This window comes from Sprattus sprattus (genome assembly GCF_963457725.1).
Source record: "Sprattus sprattus genome assembly, chromosome: 10".
NCBI classification, from domain to species: domain Eukaryota; kingdom Metazoa; phylum Chordata; class Actinopteri; order Clupeiformes; family Clupeidae; genus Sprattus; species Sprattus sprattus.
Genome location: NC_137908.1, coordinates 20970582 through 20986622, shown reverse-complemented (window position 1 = coordinate 20986622; position 16041 = coordinate 20970582). Strand labels below are relative to the sequence as shown.

The 16041-nt window shown below is 43.1% G+C and overlaps 1 protein-coding gene across 6 annotated transcripts in view; it reads left to right on the top strand.

Moving 5' to 3' along the window:
* Positions 1–16041, top strand: part of atp2b2 (ATPase plasma membrane Ca2+ transporting 2) — an 86382-nt gene that overhangs the window by 36358 nt on the left and 33983 nt on the right. For all 6 annotated transcript variants that reach the window (XM_080846399.1, XM_080846397.1, XM_080846398.1 and 3 more), the window contains one exon: positions 13630–13827. In XM_080846399.1, coding sequence (XP_080702525.1) covers positions 13630–13827 — 198 coding nt within the window. The remainder of the gene's footprint in view (positions 1–13629; positions 13828–16041) is intronic.

The window sequence follows — 16041 nt, the reverse complement described above, 5'->3', positions numbered from 1 at the left end:
TCTCAATAGATAGCATGTTTGTTGTGTTTCACCACACACGTGTTGTTTCCCCAACATCATGGAACCACTGCTCTAACCCCATGTGGTATATATGACCACAGACACCACACAGGGCCTCTCTGCCCTGCACTGAAAACCCGTCTGTCAGCAGAGTATGTGTGAGGCTTATACGCCTTTCAGGGGAAAAGTCCACAGCCTTGGAGCTGCCATGCATCAAGCTCTTAAAACACTCAAGGCTTTGAATAAATGTAATGTTACAACCCACAAGTATGCAGTTGTTCTACATACTAAAATATGTCTGTGAGTTTTCCTGGGTGATTCAGAGATTTTTTTTCAAGGAAAGAAAGAACTGTGACGCACTAATGAAGACAAATGGTCACAGCCAGTCCTTGCTAATAAGGCGAGCGCTAAGGCGTTCTCTCTGAGGAACAAGTGGGGACTCAGTCACCTTCATGCACCCAGCAGCCCTCCTGGTCTAGTGCCGCTAAGTGCTATAGCTCCAGTAATATGGTGGCTGCTCCTGATTCATCTCCACAGGAGACACAGCAGATGCCTAGTATGCCTGGTAGGTCTGTAGTTGGAGGGATGACGGGTAGTACTTGACTCTTTTGATGTGGACCATGGGGGTGAATAGCAGGAGTTCATGTCAACAGTATGTTGGGATGATAGCTATATATGTTGGTAGTTGGATGAGCAGCCTGATGCTATCAAACTGCTTTCAGCCTATGGTGGGAGAATAGCAAGTGACTATCTTGGCAGTTGGAGGTTAGCTTGCCTATAGATTAGCAGTCTTGGCATAAGCATATTGATTACTGAGTGTCCTCAGAGAAAACAGTTGCCTTTGTGCTGCTTAACATGCTGCTTAACATGTCCCTGTTGATGCCTTGGTGCCGACATTCCTTGAAGTTCTCATAATGGGAATAACATACCTGCCATCATAGCATAGGAAACAGTGTTTGGGCTCTGTAGCCATCCCAAAGCTGATAAAATTGAGTTAATAACTATTGTCCTTCTGAGCACAGCCTGCTTCAAAATACAATTACCATACAAGTAAACGTGAGTCAGAGGCTGCTGTGGACTTGGGTAAACAACTGTACCTACCAGTGCAACTTGCCATAGATGGTAATGTTGCCATTAAGCATCACTTAAACGACCATTTGTATGCACTTGTGTCAGGGAGATATCTATGGAGCTTTTATGTCTTTTATATATTTGGTGAAGATGCAAACATGGCCCTCCAGAGAGGGCTATGAGAGATAGCTAGTTTATGCTAATATATGCAGCATAGCAGCCGTGGCCTACACACCAGCTGTGAGTTGGCGAAAAGTGTCTGTAGCCTGATAGAACCTGTCCTCCTACATGACTCCCTCCTCTCATTTGGCTATTTCTGTGTGATAACCCGTCACATTCAAATGGGAGTTAACCTACACTTGGTTGGGCTCCTGAATTGCTCTGGTCCCCTTACTCCCCTCTTTTCTTTATCCATTGGGCTGTTAAGATTTATTTATGATCAGATTGGAGGATATTTGAAACAATGAAAGCTATTTTCTTGAATGATTCTTAATCCCTCTGGGTGAAACTCCCTCCTCTGCTCAGGCAGTGCTGCTCGGCTGAAATAGCCCAACATGTTGCTATGAGGCTATGAGAAGGTTTTGACCTTCCGTCTTTTTAGCATGCCTAATTATCTCTTTGTTTTAAGTTATCAAATGACCATATTACTGGATGTGTTCTCAAAGTGGGCAGAGCAAGACAAATGCTCTTTGTGTGCCTGTGAATGTGCATGCGCAGGCAGTGGAAAAGCAGATGAAATTCATTGCAGCACTATTCGTCCTCTGAAGGTCACAGAAGAGATTGAAAAGATGCCACTGCTGTAAACACGAGCCAACAAATGCATCAGACAATCCTTATCCAGGCCCATTCACACATTGCACATGTTGATACAATTCACTGCAGTATAGTGAGACTGTGAATTTCTGTGTTTTTGTGCTGTTTTCATCCAGTTTGACATTGTGCTGAAGGACACAGGGTTTAGCATGAGGGAGGATGCTGGATGGCGGCTCATTCTCTGCCACTTCTCTGTCTCATCATGTGGCCAGTTAAATGGTGTCCCAACAACTCAGCCCTCACTCTCCCCCTCCTCCACTCCCCCTCCTACCCCCCTGAGCATGCTAATCTGGTCCACGAAGCACGGGCCTTGCATTCCCCTCTGACACATCCTATTTAATCTCAGCCCCACCAGGAATTGCTCAGATAGAGCGCAATCTCCTTTAATAAGGACACTTTCTCCTCCTCACCAGCAAAGCTGCCCTCATTCTGGCAGTGGTTCTTAAAAAGGAGAAATGTGTCTCTCCAAGGAGTGATTATTAATGATACATGGCCTTTTTTTCTGCCCCGAAGCTCCCAATCAGATGACCTTGGGGGAACTAGAATAAGAAAGAAAATGTTGCACCGTCTGTGACTCTGTATGGAAGGTTACATTTTGAGATGTTTAGGGTGTGAAATTTGGCTGAGTAAAGAATAGAAAGACAGTGATAATGAAAATACTTCTTTGATCGACCTTGCGTCTCTTAACTTTTTCTCTGTGAAGGTTATTTAAAAATACTACAATGTGAACATCATGCAGAAAACTCTGCCTTCCTTTCCTTTTTCATTAAGTTAGACACAACTGACTCACACCTCAGTTGCCTGAGTTTCAGGGACATGCACAGGAGTGGGCTAAGGTTTCTCTGGCAACTGCCCATTTGCCCTCCTCAACTTAAGTTGCCCCTCCGAAGGAAATATATATATTTGCGATCATGGGACGGGGGCGTGGCAGCGGCGGTAACTGAGAGTTTTAAATGATATTGGCAAAATTTGCGATCAGATGACGGGGGCGTGGTAGCGGCGGTTACTGAGATTTTAAAATGATATTGGCAAACTTTGCGATCAGATGACGGGGGCGTGGCAGCGGCTGTGACAAAAAATAATGGGCCCTATCTTGCCGATCAGAAACGCAAGTAGGACGGCGCCAAGCGCAAGTAGCTGTGTGGGCGGCTCTATGGCGCAGTTGCTATTTTAACGGCGGAAAAAACACACTTGCGTCCAGCGCAAGTGTCAAAAGGGTTGGTCCAAAGGAGGTTACTCAGCCATAGGTGTGGTTTGGGCGTAATATGCAATAAACCAATCCGAGCGTCATCTCACATTCCCTTTAAGAGCGAGGAGCGCATAGTCCATAGCGGCTTGTTATTTTGATGGCGGAATTACCTGGTGGAAGACCGGAAAAGTTCACAGCCGAGGAGACCGACGTGAGATTTACACCAATTTTTTGGCAAGCCATATATAATTACAAGGAAAATAAAGTATTTACCACTTGAGGAAATCATTGTGATATCCATATCCAAGATATTTTTAAAATAGGCATACATCTAGCGTAGCCTAAACATTGACCCAAATGATTCAGGTTAATTGAAGCTGCGTGACATTTGATTTATTGTATGGCTTTGTAAAAAGCCGGGAGATAGATATATATGGGGATGCGAGAAACCCTCCAAAAGTAAGCAAAGTCAAGCAAGCATGTCAAGATATTGCCGTGATTGTTTCTGCAACGGGGCACCCGAAAACGTTGCCGAAAACGCTATAATGACGTCCGGAGACGTGGGACATCCAAGCTGGAAGGTAACACACGTTCTCGTGGCTTCACGGGAGGTGGATCTGCCTCGACCCAGGATCTGACGGCAGCAGAGGACATCGCCACGTCTACCCTCACGCCTGAGAACGTGCAGGGATTTGGGGGCATGGAAATCGGCACCCAAGCCAGTGCACCAGCTGACCAAACCCAAGGTACATAAATAAAGTCCACATACACAGAGATGAGTTTACAAGATTTATAATAATACTGGCATTAAATAAATACAACAAAGCCATACAATAAATCAAATGTCACGCAGCTTCAATTAACCTGAATCATTTGGGTCAATTGTGTACGCTAGATGTATGCCTAGTTTTAAAATGTCTTGGATACGGATATCACAATGATTTCCTCATGTGGTAAATACTTTATTTTCCTTGTAATTAAATATGGCTTGCCAAACAATTGGTGTAAATCTCTCGTGAAGACGACAGAAGTAAAGTGTAGCCTAAAGGTCCTATACTGTGCGGGCAAGCACATGCGCCCTTAAAATAGCGTTCTGAATACGCGTTGCAGACTTTAGACATTGCGCCTCTGACATTAGACCAGCTTTTTGTGGTCAATGGCGCACGGCGCACGGCGCACGGCGTTGTTTTGAAACTGCAAAATACCACTTGCGCCAGAGAAACGCCTTCTCTGTTCCGCCCCCGCCCATGTCGACGCAAGTTCATTTCGAAGCGCGCCTCTGGAGGGAAAATCGCGCTGTGCGCCGGGTGCAAGATAGGAATGAATACATGCGTCGGTGACAATGTCAATTGCGCTGGGTGCAAGATAGGGCCCAATGTGTTGCCCCTTTTTTCCAGGGCAGATAAACTGCCCTTCAAAATTCCTGTGCACGTCCCATTTTTTATATTTCTTTATTCAGAGCTGTTAACAGTAAGTGTAGCTTCAAAGCGCTTTACAGGAGCCTAGGCCTGCTTGCGCCAGATGCTCCTCACAGCCCACCTCTCTCACAGTTCAGCCTGCCACTTGTAGGTAAATCAGAGCGGCATGGGTGACAGCGGCATTTTCGAAACACCCAGCATTCGGGCGGGCTGACAGGTCTCGGCAAGTGAGGCTGGCGAACAGGTGTGTGATTGCGACTAGCCAAGTGTGACTGCTCAGTGTACTAGTGTTAGTCGGCGAAGTGCAAAGTTCCTTCACCTCAGCCAAGAACCACCTACATTCGTATTCCACTGTCACACAGGCTGGCTGTCCCCATCTCTGCCGGGGAGTGGCTGGAGGCGATGCGAATGGCTGCTGACTAAGATGCAGTGCCAGTGTTTGGGCTGGCAGCTGGCTCGGTGTCCTGTTTGACCCCCTCACTTCTATTTATACGAGGTGTGAACGTACGCATAGGGCAGTTTTCGAGACCAATGCACTGTCATCCGTCGCCCCCACCGCAACGGCAGGTGTCGGAACTGTTCAGTGAGGTGACAGGTACAGGCCAAAGATGGATCACTGTGTTCCAGGATGTCTGTGGTACTGGGCTGAAAAACAACTGAAGCATATGACACCCAAACTTCAAGCATAAAGGGATATTAAATTCTAGTATTCTCCATTTACTTCTGTCCTCTCTGATGCAATGTCACTTCAAGGTCAACCTGAGAGAGGGGCTGTTCGTACACCATTCAAGTTAGAGGAGACATACAATAGTTTGTGGATAGAATTCTAATTAGAGAATTGTAAATCAATCACTAAGTAAGTAAATCAATCACTCTATATATGTCTCCTACTTAGCCGTCCTCACTCGCCTCACTCACTTGTGCCACATGCATCTGCGCTCTAGGGGCTCACTCTCGAGCAAGACAGGGGGCTGCTCCGTCTTTAATGAGCTGAATGGAGTACTCAGGCCCTAGAGTTAGTCAGAGTAATGTGCAAACAGCTGGATCTAACATGGCCTGACACCTCACCCTTCTCTGTAACATCCTCCTTGTGAGTCGGTTGTTTTTGCACTGCTGCATAAATGGCTCAGTCTGAAAGGACGAGGTAATGATCATATGCTAGGTAAGGTCTGATGGCTAGATTCTCCATTTGCATTAGATTTGTGCTGTAGCCTCGGAGCTAATCAAGCCTCTTGTGGTTTAATTAACCTCTGTCTACAACTAGGAGAACTAAAGCTGAAAGAGACAGATAGAAAAAGGAAAATGGTTAATTTCTGGTCATCAGCCTTTCAGTATTTACTGTACATGTCTTTGGGCTTCTGGTTATTTGGGCTGTTTTGCTTTACATATCTTTGTCATAAACATGGTAACAGAACACATTTGAGTGATGTGGCATATTGCATACGGGAAAACAAGAAAAAAAGATATATTGTGGTTCTGTTTGTCATTATTGCCATTGAGACCTGGTAATGAAGGAATGGTATCTGCTATGGATTGAATGTCACTGAAGTGCAGATAATGTTAGTTTGAAATCCTGGATCCATAATGATCCACTGGGACTCAAATCAACTGAACCATTATGGGGCTCTGAGTGAATACATTACAGATTGATTTGAGTCAAGATACTAGATTGTTTAAGAAAGGTCTTTAAAATATGTATGTGTTGTAAAACCATAACAATAATTGTTATGTGGCATTTATTGGTAAGCTTTTTACTACAAAATGTATGTGCTGATTATGAAATAAGTATGCAGGCTTCTGTAAAATTGTACTGCCACCATGCCATGATTTTAAACGAAAACACTGTTTAAGACAGGGTACACTTATAAAGTGAGATTGAGGTTGCACAAATATGACCATGTTTTAATGTTGCAGTTACATTAGCATATTCTCCCTTTTTACATATATTTCCATAAATGTAAGGACACCTCTAGAGACCTCTAAATGTGGCTGCTGTGTCTTATGGATGATGTGCGGGCAGACAGCTTTTTAATGCCTTTTTCCCACATAATCTCTCTCACTTCCCCTCATCATGAGTCTTTTATGAGTTTCTGGGCTAATCTGCATTTTAATGAGCTGCAGTGAGGTAAGGGCTTACACCTGAACCCTGCAGGTGAAAGTGGAGCCTGACACCACAGCCTGTAGACTGAGGGAAGGCCATGTCACTCTATTTCTGCTTAGTGCACTTTTGGAGATACACACACACCAATGTGGATCCAATAATGCCATAAGGGAGGATAAATTACTTCTGTAATGAGCCCATAGAGTTCACACACACACACACACACACACACACACACACACACACACACACACACACACACACACACACACACACACACACACACACACACACACACACACACACACACACACACACACACACACACACACACACACATGCAAATACTATGTGTTCCCATATGTAGACATGTAATGCCTTTCCCCATGAATGTGTTTGCTAGTACTTGCTAGTGTGCTGACTGAAGTTCCCCAGTGTGCCTCTGTTGGTCTGGGCTGGCAGGTGGGCACTCATGTCCAAACACACACGCTCTGACCACCCAGCAGATGTCTAATTAAGTTAGAATCTTATGGGGGGCAGCTGCCCTGGATGAACCAGATGTGCAGGAGGGCTAATGAAGGCTACATTTCTTACTTCCTGTCCTTGCAAACTTTAATACCACATACACAAATGTTTTATTTGACATACAACCTTGTCAGAAGTGTTATTTTATATACACACAGTCACAAAAGAGGTTATCCATTTGAAAGATCACCAAACAAAGTATGTGGTTGTGTGTGTGTGTGAGTGTGTGTGTATGTATGTATATTCACTGTAGTGTATACAAATGTCTTCATAAATATATGTGTTGGGTGTATTCATCTTGGCCAGTTGTGTGTGCGTCTGTGTGTGTTTATTTCTCTGTGTGCCTATGCGTGTGTGTGCATGTCTGCCAAGTGTATGTGTTCTCATTCCTTCAGCCTGGGGGATCAATTACAGGGTGCCCTCTTCCACGTGCATAGGCACAAAAGCCAGGGGCTGCCCTCATTGCTCTACACTGGCACGGAGCCGTCAGCTCTGTCCAGCATGAACTAATAGACCAACCTTAAGCAGTCCCACATGAGTGAGTTTCAATAGGTTGTGCATGCTTTGCCATTTTCTGTTTGACCTCTAATAGAAGATGACAAGGTCAGAGGCAGCAGACCATTTTTAAAATGAAAAATGTAATTGATATCAATTATTTGTGTTATTTGGAAGCAGGCTAAGTTATTGAAATGTTAATTTAGTTATCATTAAATGTCTCTCATGAGCTTATTTATGCATTTCAACTGACTGTAGGATTAGTATATATTAGTATTCTATGTATAATATTTTCACTTCAGATTTTCACCAGATGTATTATCCCTCCAGATAGTGCTGAAATATCGATCGTGAGAAACATCAATAAGATGTATCACAGGTTTCCAAGGAAACTAGTTTTGGATATGGCACACCATAGAAAAGATACTCAGAATCTGACACAAGAGCGGTGCACTAGAATGTTATGGCATTTAGTCAATGTATAGCAAACAGAGCATGATTTATCCAACCGTGTCATTTGTTATTTTGGCTCCGATTTATCTTTGCTACACCCCGTGTTGTATATTGGTATCGATCCCCCCCCCTTGTGTTCCCATGTTATCATTCTGTTCATCCATCTTGTCCTCAAGAATTTTCTGTGACCTGCAATTTCTCAAATGTTCTCATTACGCTCCTGCTCCTGTTTCTGTTCCTGTGAATTACTGATCTAGGGCCAGTCATGTCCCTTAGCAACAGAGGAAGGCTTACAATTTTAGCCTGAGCAGAGTGAAAAGCACTGAATTTGCTTTCCCAAGCACTAGTTGGACAGTTTGAGATAATCTGTTAATGCCCCCAGTGCTAGCTAACCTGTAGATTGTCTGCCTGGAAAAGGAAGCATCTATATGTTGCTGTTAAGCCATAATGCAGGCTTTGCAGCAAGCTTGTGAACCTTCCCATCCAGCCTGTATGATGTGTAGGGTTTCCATGGCAATCTATTTTTAGCCACGGTGAAAAAAGCCAACTGTTAAAATATGCAATAATGCCCCCTGCTTCTCTCTCACTCTTCCTCGCTGCCTCTCTCTCCCTTTCAAACACACATGCAGACCGGTCATTTCAAATATCCAGAATCTCCTATCAAGTAGGCTTGGTTTCATTCCCAAAACATCCTGCATTCACCTGGCTTTGTCTTTGCATATGTAATGAACACCAGTGATTGGGAGAGAAAGGTCTGGGAGTAACAGGAATACGTTTTTTTTTTTTTTACTTTGGTCCCCAGAGTTTCCAAATGGTCTTGAAATCAATTTGTGATCTTTTTAAAACTTGGCCTTTTCCCTTTTGTGGTTCCCCACACCTCCTGTGTGATACCTCATCATGAGTGCGCATGAGTGTCCTCATTTCCCTCCCTAAATTAGCCAGGGTGTTCGCTTGTAGCTGCTCTCCCTCGAGCCTCCCCAGCCACCCTCCCTCGGTGCATAATGAGGTCGACTGAACACTTTGCATGTCTCCCATTTGATCTGAGCAAACCGCAGCCGCAACATTTTTCCCTCTTAGAGCACTTACCTTGGAATACTGTAACTCTCGCCATCTCTCTGTTTAAGGGATACATACATGCATGCATGCATGTACTTACTGTCCAAATTTAATCTCTACCTTCTGATTTATGCTGCATGTTTGATTTACTCTGATTTATATGCTCATCTTGAAGTTTATAGTTTATGATTTGAATATTTACTGAATTATTATTTTGTGTGCATCATCACTCACAAGACTTTCTAAGCCTAGAACTGCATGTTTCAAAGTACTTTATGAAGCCAAGTAACAAATTGAGCTATAAATGTTCAATTAACATCAAGGAGATGACTGACACTGTACTTTGGTCATATTTCTTATGCTGTGAGCTCTTAAATGCCTAATAAAATCGGCACTTTGGAGGAAATTGGAACAGACTCAAAATGCACATTGAATTTTTATACTTTCATATTCATATCCCCCTTGACACTCTGCTGCTGGGTAATGGTTTGGCTTCAGTATCAGGCTTGCCATGATGACATGCTTTATGTATTCATAACACATAGCCACACTCACCCTTCTAACACCAGTGCACTTTTTCATAAAACCACACATCCACCATTTGCATATTTATACTTCCTCACAGCTCCCAACTTCCTAGCTCATTTCCTGTGTCTCACTCAGTCTCCTTGTCTAGTTGTGCACCCCACTGAATGCTGTCTTGAGGAGCCTCTACAGACAGAATGGGGAGTGACGCCGGATTTGCTTGTGTTAATTGAGAGTGTCTGGCTAAGGATCACAGCATCGCAGTGAGTGATAGTCAGCTTCTATGGCACTGCTTGGCTGCACGAGACCAAGTGTCAGCCATGCTCAGTGCGGTTGAGCTCAGCCAATGAGAGGTGCTGAGGCAGTGCTCTCCCCCGCTGCATATAGCAGTGGCCTGGGCCGTGGGAAACACGCGCGCTGGATGTGCTGGTGTGCGCGGGTGCTAGATCAATGAGAGGATCTCCATGCATCCCGAGGCACAATTAAAAAGGGAATGGTTAATGAGGCTATTTTTGGATACCCATTGTGGGGTGTTTTCTACTTTAATCCCCCCCCCCCCCCCCCCCCATCAGCCATCCGTACACCCACCCAACTACACACACACACACACACACACACAACTTTTAGATTATCTATGTTGTGTGCTGGTGGGGGTGGGCTCATGGTCTCAATTCTCTGTCTCTCTTGATAGGAACTATAGGTGAGAATCAGTTCGCTTTTGGTCTTGATAGGGACTATAGGTGAGAATCAGTTCTCTTTCTGTCTTGATAGGGACTATAGGTGAGAATCAGTTCTCTTTCTGTCTTGATAGGGACTATACTGTAGGTGAGAATCTAACAAGGTTCTGTCGTTATAGGGACTATAGGTGAGAGTCAGTTCTCATTCTCTCTTGATAGGGACTATACTATAGGTGAGAATCTATCAAGGTCTCTTGGGCAAAAGATGTGGACCAAGATCTAGCTGTATTGATTATTTATTTTTGTGATAGTAAAAGCAGGACAAAGCGTTTGGGAGAAAAGACTACAGTAAGACACCAAAGCACAATATATTCTTGTAACCCTGAAGTTGGTTGGTTGTGGTGAAACTCCCATCACGCTGAGGCGGGGTAGAAAAAAACAGGTTACAGGAGTGGGCTTAATTTGCTTTATTTAACATGGACGCACACTGCACACTGCATTATGACTCTCCTCAACAACCTGTGCCCCCTCAATTAAATTCCTACAAAGTACACTTGCCAAAACAGCTCTCTCCTGTTTACCCAGGGAACCACGGAAACCCCTAACATACTCACTACTCATGAAAATAAACTAAATGCTGTTTTTTAGACTGAATAACACAGCCTATCAAAACTTAAGGTTACATTCTTATAGCATAAAATAAATATGTATTTTGAAAAAAAGTATTTCCCATTCCCATTTCCCATTTCTTCTAAAAAATATTTATATCCATTTTGTTCTTGTCTGCCCTGGCCAGGGGCCTGTGCTTCTCCCTGGTGGTGACCAATGCCTGCCCCAGGCAGCTAAATGACAGCAGATTCACATTGAGGGCCTAATCCCTGAAAAGCAGTGATGGCGGCAGGGGTGCATTACAAAAGCACAGGCAGCTTCCCAACGTTCCTGGCCAGGTTCTGGCGCTCCAAGACACTAAACCAGGAGCACAGCTGGACAGATGACGCAGCTGAAATGCAGAATTTCACAAATCCTGATTTTTAGGGACCTGGGAAAACAAGGGCCCATGCCGAATCACATTTACCCAGCTGCTGGCCAGAGTTTATCGCTGCCAATAATGTGCCAGTATTCTGAATGCTGTCCAGTAGAATTATCTGCTCTTGTGTTTGCCCGGAACAGAGGCATGTGTATTATGTCAGTTTCTTGTTAAAATTGCCATTTGCTGTTTTCATTCATTATATGCTTGAGTGATTGGTTTATGTGCAAATGAGAAGATTGACACAATGATGGATTTACAACAACAGCACATTGCTGTGACTGCTCATACAAAGAACCTTTTGATGCTAAAATAAATGATAGCTCATAGCAAATCATAGCTCAGGTTGACCATCATTTTATATTAAGATTTACTCCTTCATGCAGATCTATGGTTTACTCTTTAGAACAGTTTATACAGATGTGTGAATGTAAAACACTCATAAGTGGTATTTATATGCCAATAATTTGCTTCACTGAACAATGCTTCTCCTCTTGCCAGCTTTCTTTAAAATAAGACAGAACCAGTTGGATCATGGATTTATTTATTTATTTTTTCCTCCCAGAAGCAAAGGTCTCCTAATAATGGATAAGACCTTCACACGAGACGACTTAACATATCTCTTAAAGATTGTTTCTGGACTGCAGAACCAGAACTAATTATTGTAGCCATGTACAATGCTCTCTTTACTCTGAAGTGTAGTCCGCGTGAATAATTAGTCCTTAGAGAATGGGTCCATGTTTCAAGTTGATTCATCTTGTTGGCACGAGGTCTAATCCCTTCTGTGGTGTGTGCAGGGTTTCTAGTTTCTCAGTGGCTGTATGGAGACAGCAGCTTTGTGGTCTTGAATCATCTGCAGATGAGTCAGTTGAAGCCTGTGTCATATGCTGGCTATCAAGTGTCCTATAAATGTATGTCCACAGCAGGAGTGGTTCAGGTGCCAGCAGTGCACTCTGTGGAATCACAAAAGCACCCTCAGTCAGTCTGTTCTTCCTAGATCTCTCTTAGTTCAAGCTGATATTCTGGCATGTGAGGAACTGGCTCTGTTGTCATATGACAACAGATGGCCATCTGTGGAATGGTAAGGACATGTGGATATATTCTATAAGTTAATGTAATAGTGTAATGTATATAATAGTTAGTGTAATGCAATACTATATTTACATTCACTTTGTAAACTGCTCAGCTAGGCAGCTGGTGTACTATACCAATGCAGTGATACTTACCTGTGTTGAAGAGCAATTCCCACCTAGCTCACTGTGAGCTGTTGTAACTCTGCAGGGAAATCACGCCTCCCTGAATTGGCATTTGCAGCATAATGTGCCCTTTAGCTGTATGAAGACTGTATCGATAAGCCTATTTATACTGCTACTTTAAGTTTTGATGTGAAATGTCAGTTTAAAAGCATCCAGCAGCTCCACTCCTCAGAAGCCGACTTTATCTTAGAGCCATATCTTCTGCCAGAGCAGCAGCATGATGCATCAGAAAAGGGATGAATCCGTGGCAGTTGAACTCATGTCACTTTTTTATGTTTTTCATCTCTGAGCGCACAGCTAAGTATGCCTGGAGCTTGCTGGAGTGCTGGTAATACAGGGATGATTTGCATGGCACATGGTATCTGCAGAGGAGGGAAGGGCAGAGGCCAGGGCCCTCTCTCAAAAATGCATTATATAAGAGCACAGCTCCGCCCTGGCTGATGAGTCAGCAGCATAATTGGTGAGTGTGGAGGACACAAGGGCCCAGAGAGGGAGAGCCGAAGAGAAAGGAAGATTGCTATTTATTTTTTTTTAAACCCGTGAACATGTTGACCTGTGCCTTACTTGCCATATCCTTCAAGTTTGTGTCATTTCTTACCTGCAAAAATAAAATAAACCAAGGATACACCAGCCTTAGATATTCTTTGGTTTTCTGAAGATCTGTGAGGAGCCATTCGACGAACCTGCACTGAACTTGTAGAGGAAAATGCTGTCTTGATGTGACCTTTAAAATGCACACATTGTAATCCTTTCTCAAGATTTTTTCTATGATAACTTGTACTATGTACACTCTGTAATTACAAAAGCTTATCAGCATTACTTTGAAATATGTGAAGACCATTTCATAGAGGTAAAATACTGCAATGTAAGTGGCTTTGTGATGGAAAACAGTAGGTGTAATATGAAGCCTAGGAAGGAGAGTGTGTTCTAAATGCTTTCGGGACAAATATTGCCTGTTTAGTTGGTTTAAGTATCACCTGTAGTCTTATTAAACATGCTTTTATTTGTTTCAAATGCCTACAGGTCTGGCAGGAGATGCAACTGACTTAGACAAGAGAAAAGAAGTCTATGGGCTAAATCTTATACCTCCAAAGAAGCCAAAAACTTTCTTAGAGTTAATATGGGAAGCCCTTCAAGATGTGACCCTTATCATCCTGGAAATCGCTGCCTTGATCTCACTGGGGCTGTCCTTCTACCAGCCCCCGGGGGAGGGGAGTGAGGGTGAGTGTCTCCTACATTAGTCTTGTGGAATAAAATGTATTCTTCGTGTTTTATGTCTTGGTAGACAACCATACATGCATCTGTAATACATGTGGTAAACAATAACACATGCTTTAATACAGCGTTGTACTTCACACAGACTTCAGTATACTGTAAACCTTGGCATGTTCATCCGCAAATATATTCAAATATGTGACCAGTGCCACTACCCAGTGGGACGTGGAATGATTGTTTTCCTCTGCAGCATTTGCACAGAAATGAGCCAAAGTGATGAGTGTTTCACCCGCTCCGAAAACGTACACAAACCAGTGCACCATTCACACACAGAACAGTATATTTACCCTGAGCGGTGCTCTGCCGTGCCAAAGAGCCTCACCGCAGGCCTTGTTAACAAGAGTGACTGTGCATTTAGAGCTCTCTCAAACAAGTCAGGGGAGCGACTAGAACACTGCAGAATGGAGGATAGGGAGCACGGGGGTGGGGGATTGGGTTTGTGACACAAGGCTTCTCCGAGAGAGGCAGGCTAATGAAGCACACCCCAGAGGAATAACCTTTAGGTGAAGGCCATACATCAAACCAGCTGACTATAAAATGTGCAATGAAGACATAGCCATTAAGAAAGTGTGGGGGAGATGCTGAGTAAGTAGTATCAATCATTATAATGGTCTCAAATTCAATTATACCAGGAGCTGAGAATGATCTTTAATTCTGAACATATTTGGAGGACTGGTGCCAGAAGAGGGGTTATCCTCATGAAAGTGAAATGTCTCTCCTGTTGGTCTTGGTCAGTAGCATTGTTAAATGCTGTTGCTGGGCAGATAATGTACATTTCATGCGAAAAGTGCACACACAGTCTAAATAAAAATGACATCCCAATTATTAACATGCAAATTGCTATGTCCATCTGCAGCAGGAGCCTGGTAAACGCTGATCCATTTTAGTCTTAACCGATGTCTTTCCTGCATTTGCCTGTCATAATAAAAATGTTTTTCTGAATAGCTGCATACTCTCTGACTGTAATCAGAGTTGCTTTGAATATCATCTTCTACTGTACTTCTGTGCAGTTAGGAGGCTTTTATTTGTTGTAGAATTCTTTTGAATCACACGCATACTTCAAAAATAAGTATGTGTTTTGTGCATACTCTGAATGTCATTCATTTTAATTACTCGATTTGCATAGTCATTTGTGCCTTTTGTAAGGCTTTAAAAAGATATCAGCCACGTGTCCATCCTCTGTGCTGAAAAGGATAAATTATTAAATGAATGGAGGGTAAACGAATTGCATGATATGGTTCGATATTAGGCTGAATGTTTAATGGTTTTCCTATTGGTTTTCTTGTGTGTATTTGTCAGTGAAGTTTAAAAATCCTTACGGAATACAGTCAACCCCTCTTTAGGACGTAAGCATCTGAAAGTGAACCAGCATAGTCACTGAATGCCTTTCTGTTCCTTTCACTGTATTTTTTTTTTTTTTAAATAATCATAGAAGTGTCCATGTGAATTACACTTCAATAGTCAGGGCCTAGTCTCTGGTGGCAGTACAATAATTACAGAGAAGTAATAATGATTGTCTAGCTGGAGAGGTTTGGTAGGCATTTAGAAGTGACTGGTAGAGAGTGGAAGATTTTTTCCATGTCACAGTGAACATTTTCTCCTTGGTAGACACCTTTTCTCCGTAGACACCTTGACAGGCTTTTGATAGCTCTTGAAAGGCAGATGCATGTTTGCATTTGATGACAGCATCCCACACGACTTCTATCAGTATATAAAATGTAATTCTAGCCTTGCTCGCTCTGACTGTATTATTCATTTCTCTTAAAGGCTTTAATTTTGTTGCCAGGAGAATGACATTGTTGATGTTCCCTTAAGAAGATTAATTGTGTTGCCTGTCTGTGCTTCCAGACATCCCTGGTGTTCAAATTGAATCATGCCATCACAGTTTCTCTGCCTGCAGCTAGCCGAGGCAAGATAAGCACACTCGCATTAGGATCAATGCGGCCTCTGCAGAAAGAAAATGTCATTTTTCTCTGTGCAGCAGTGAGCACTAGAACAGTGGAAAGTAGTGTTTCATAGGCTTGTTTATTGGTCATTCCCCATTTGAGATCCCAGAGTTATCCTATTCCTTTTGCTATTAGAAATGCCTTGCATGACAAACATTTCAAATTGATGTATGTTGCTAAATGTTTATGTTGATGTTTAAGAAAGAAAGTCTTG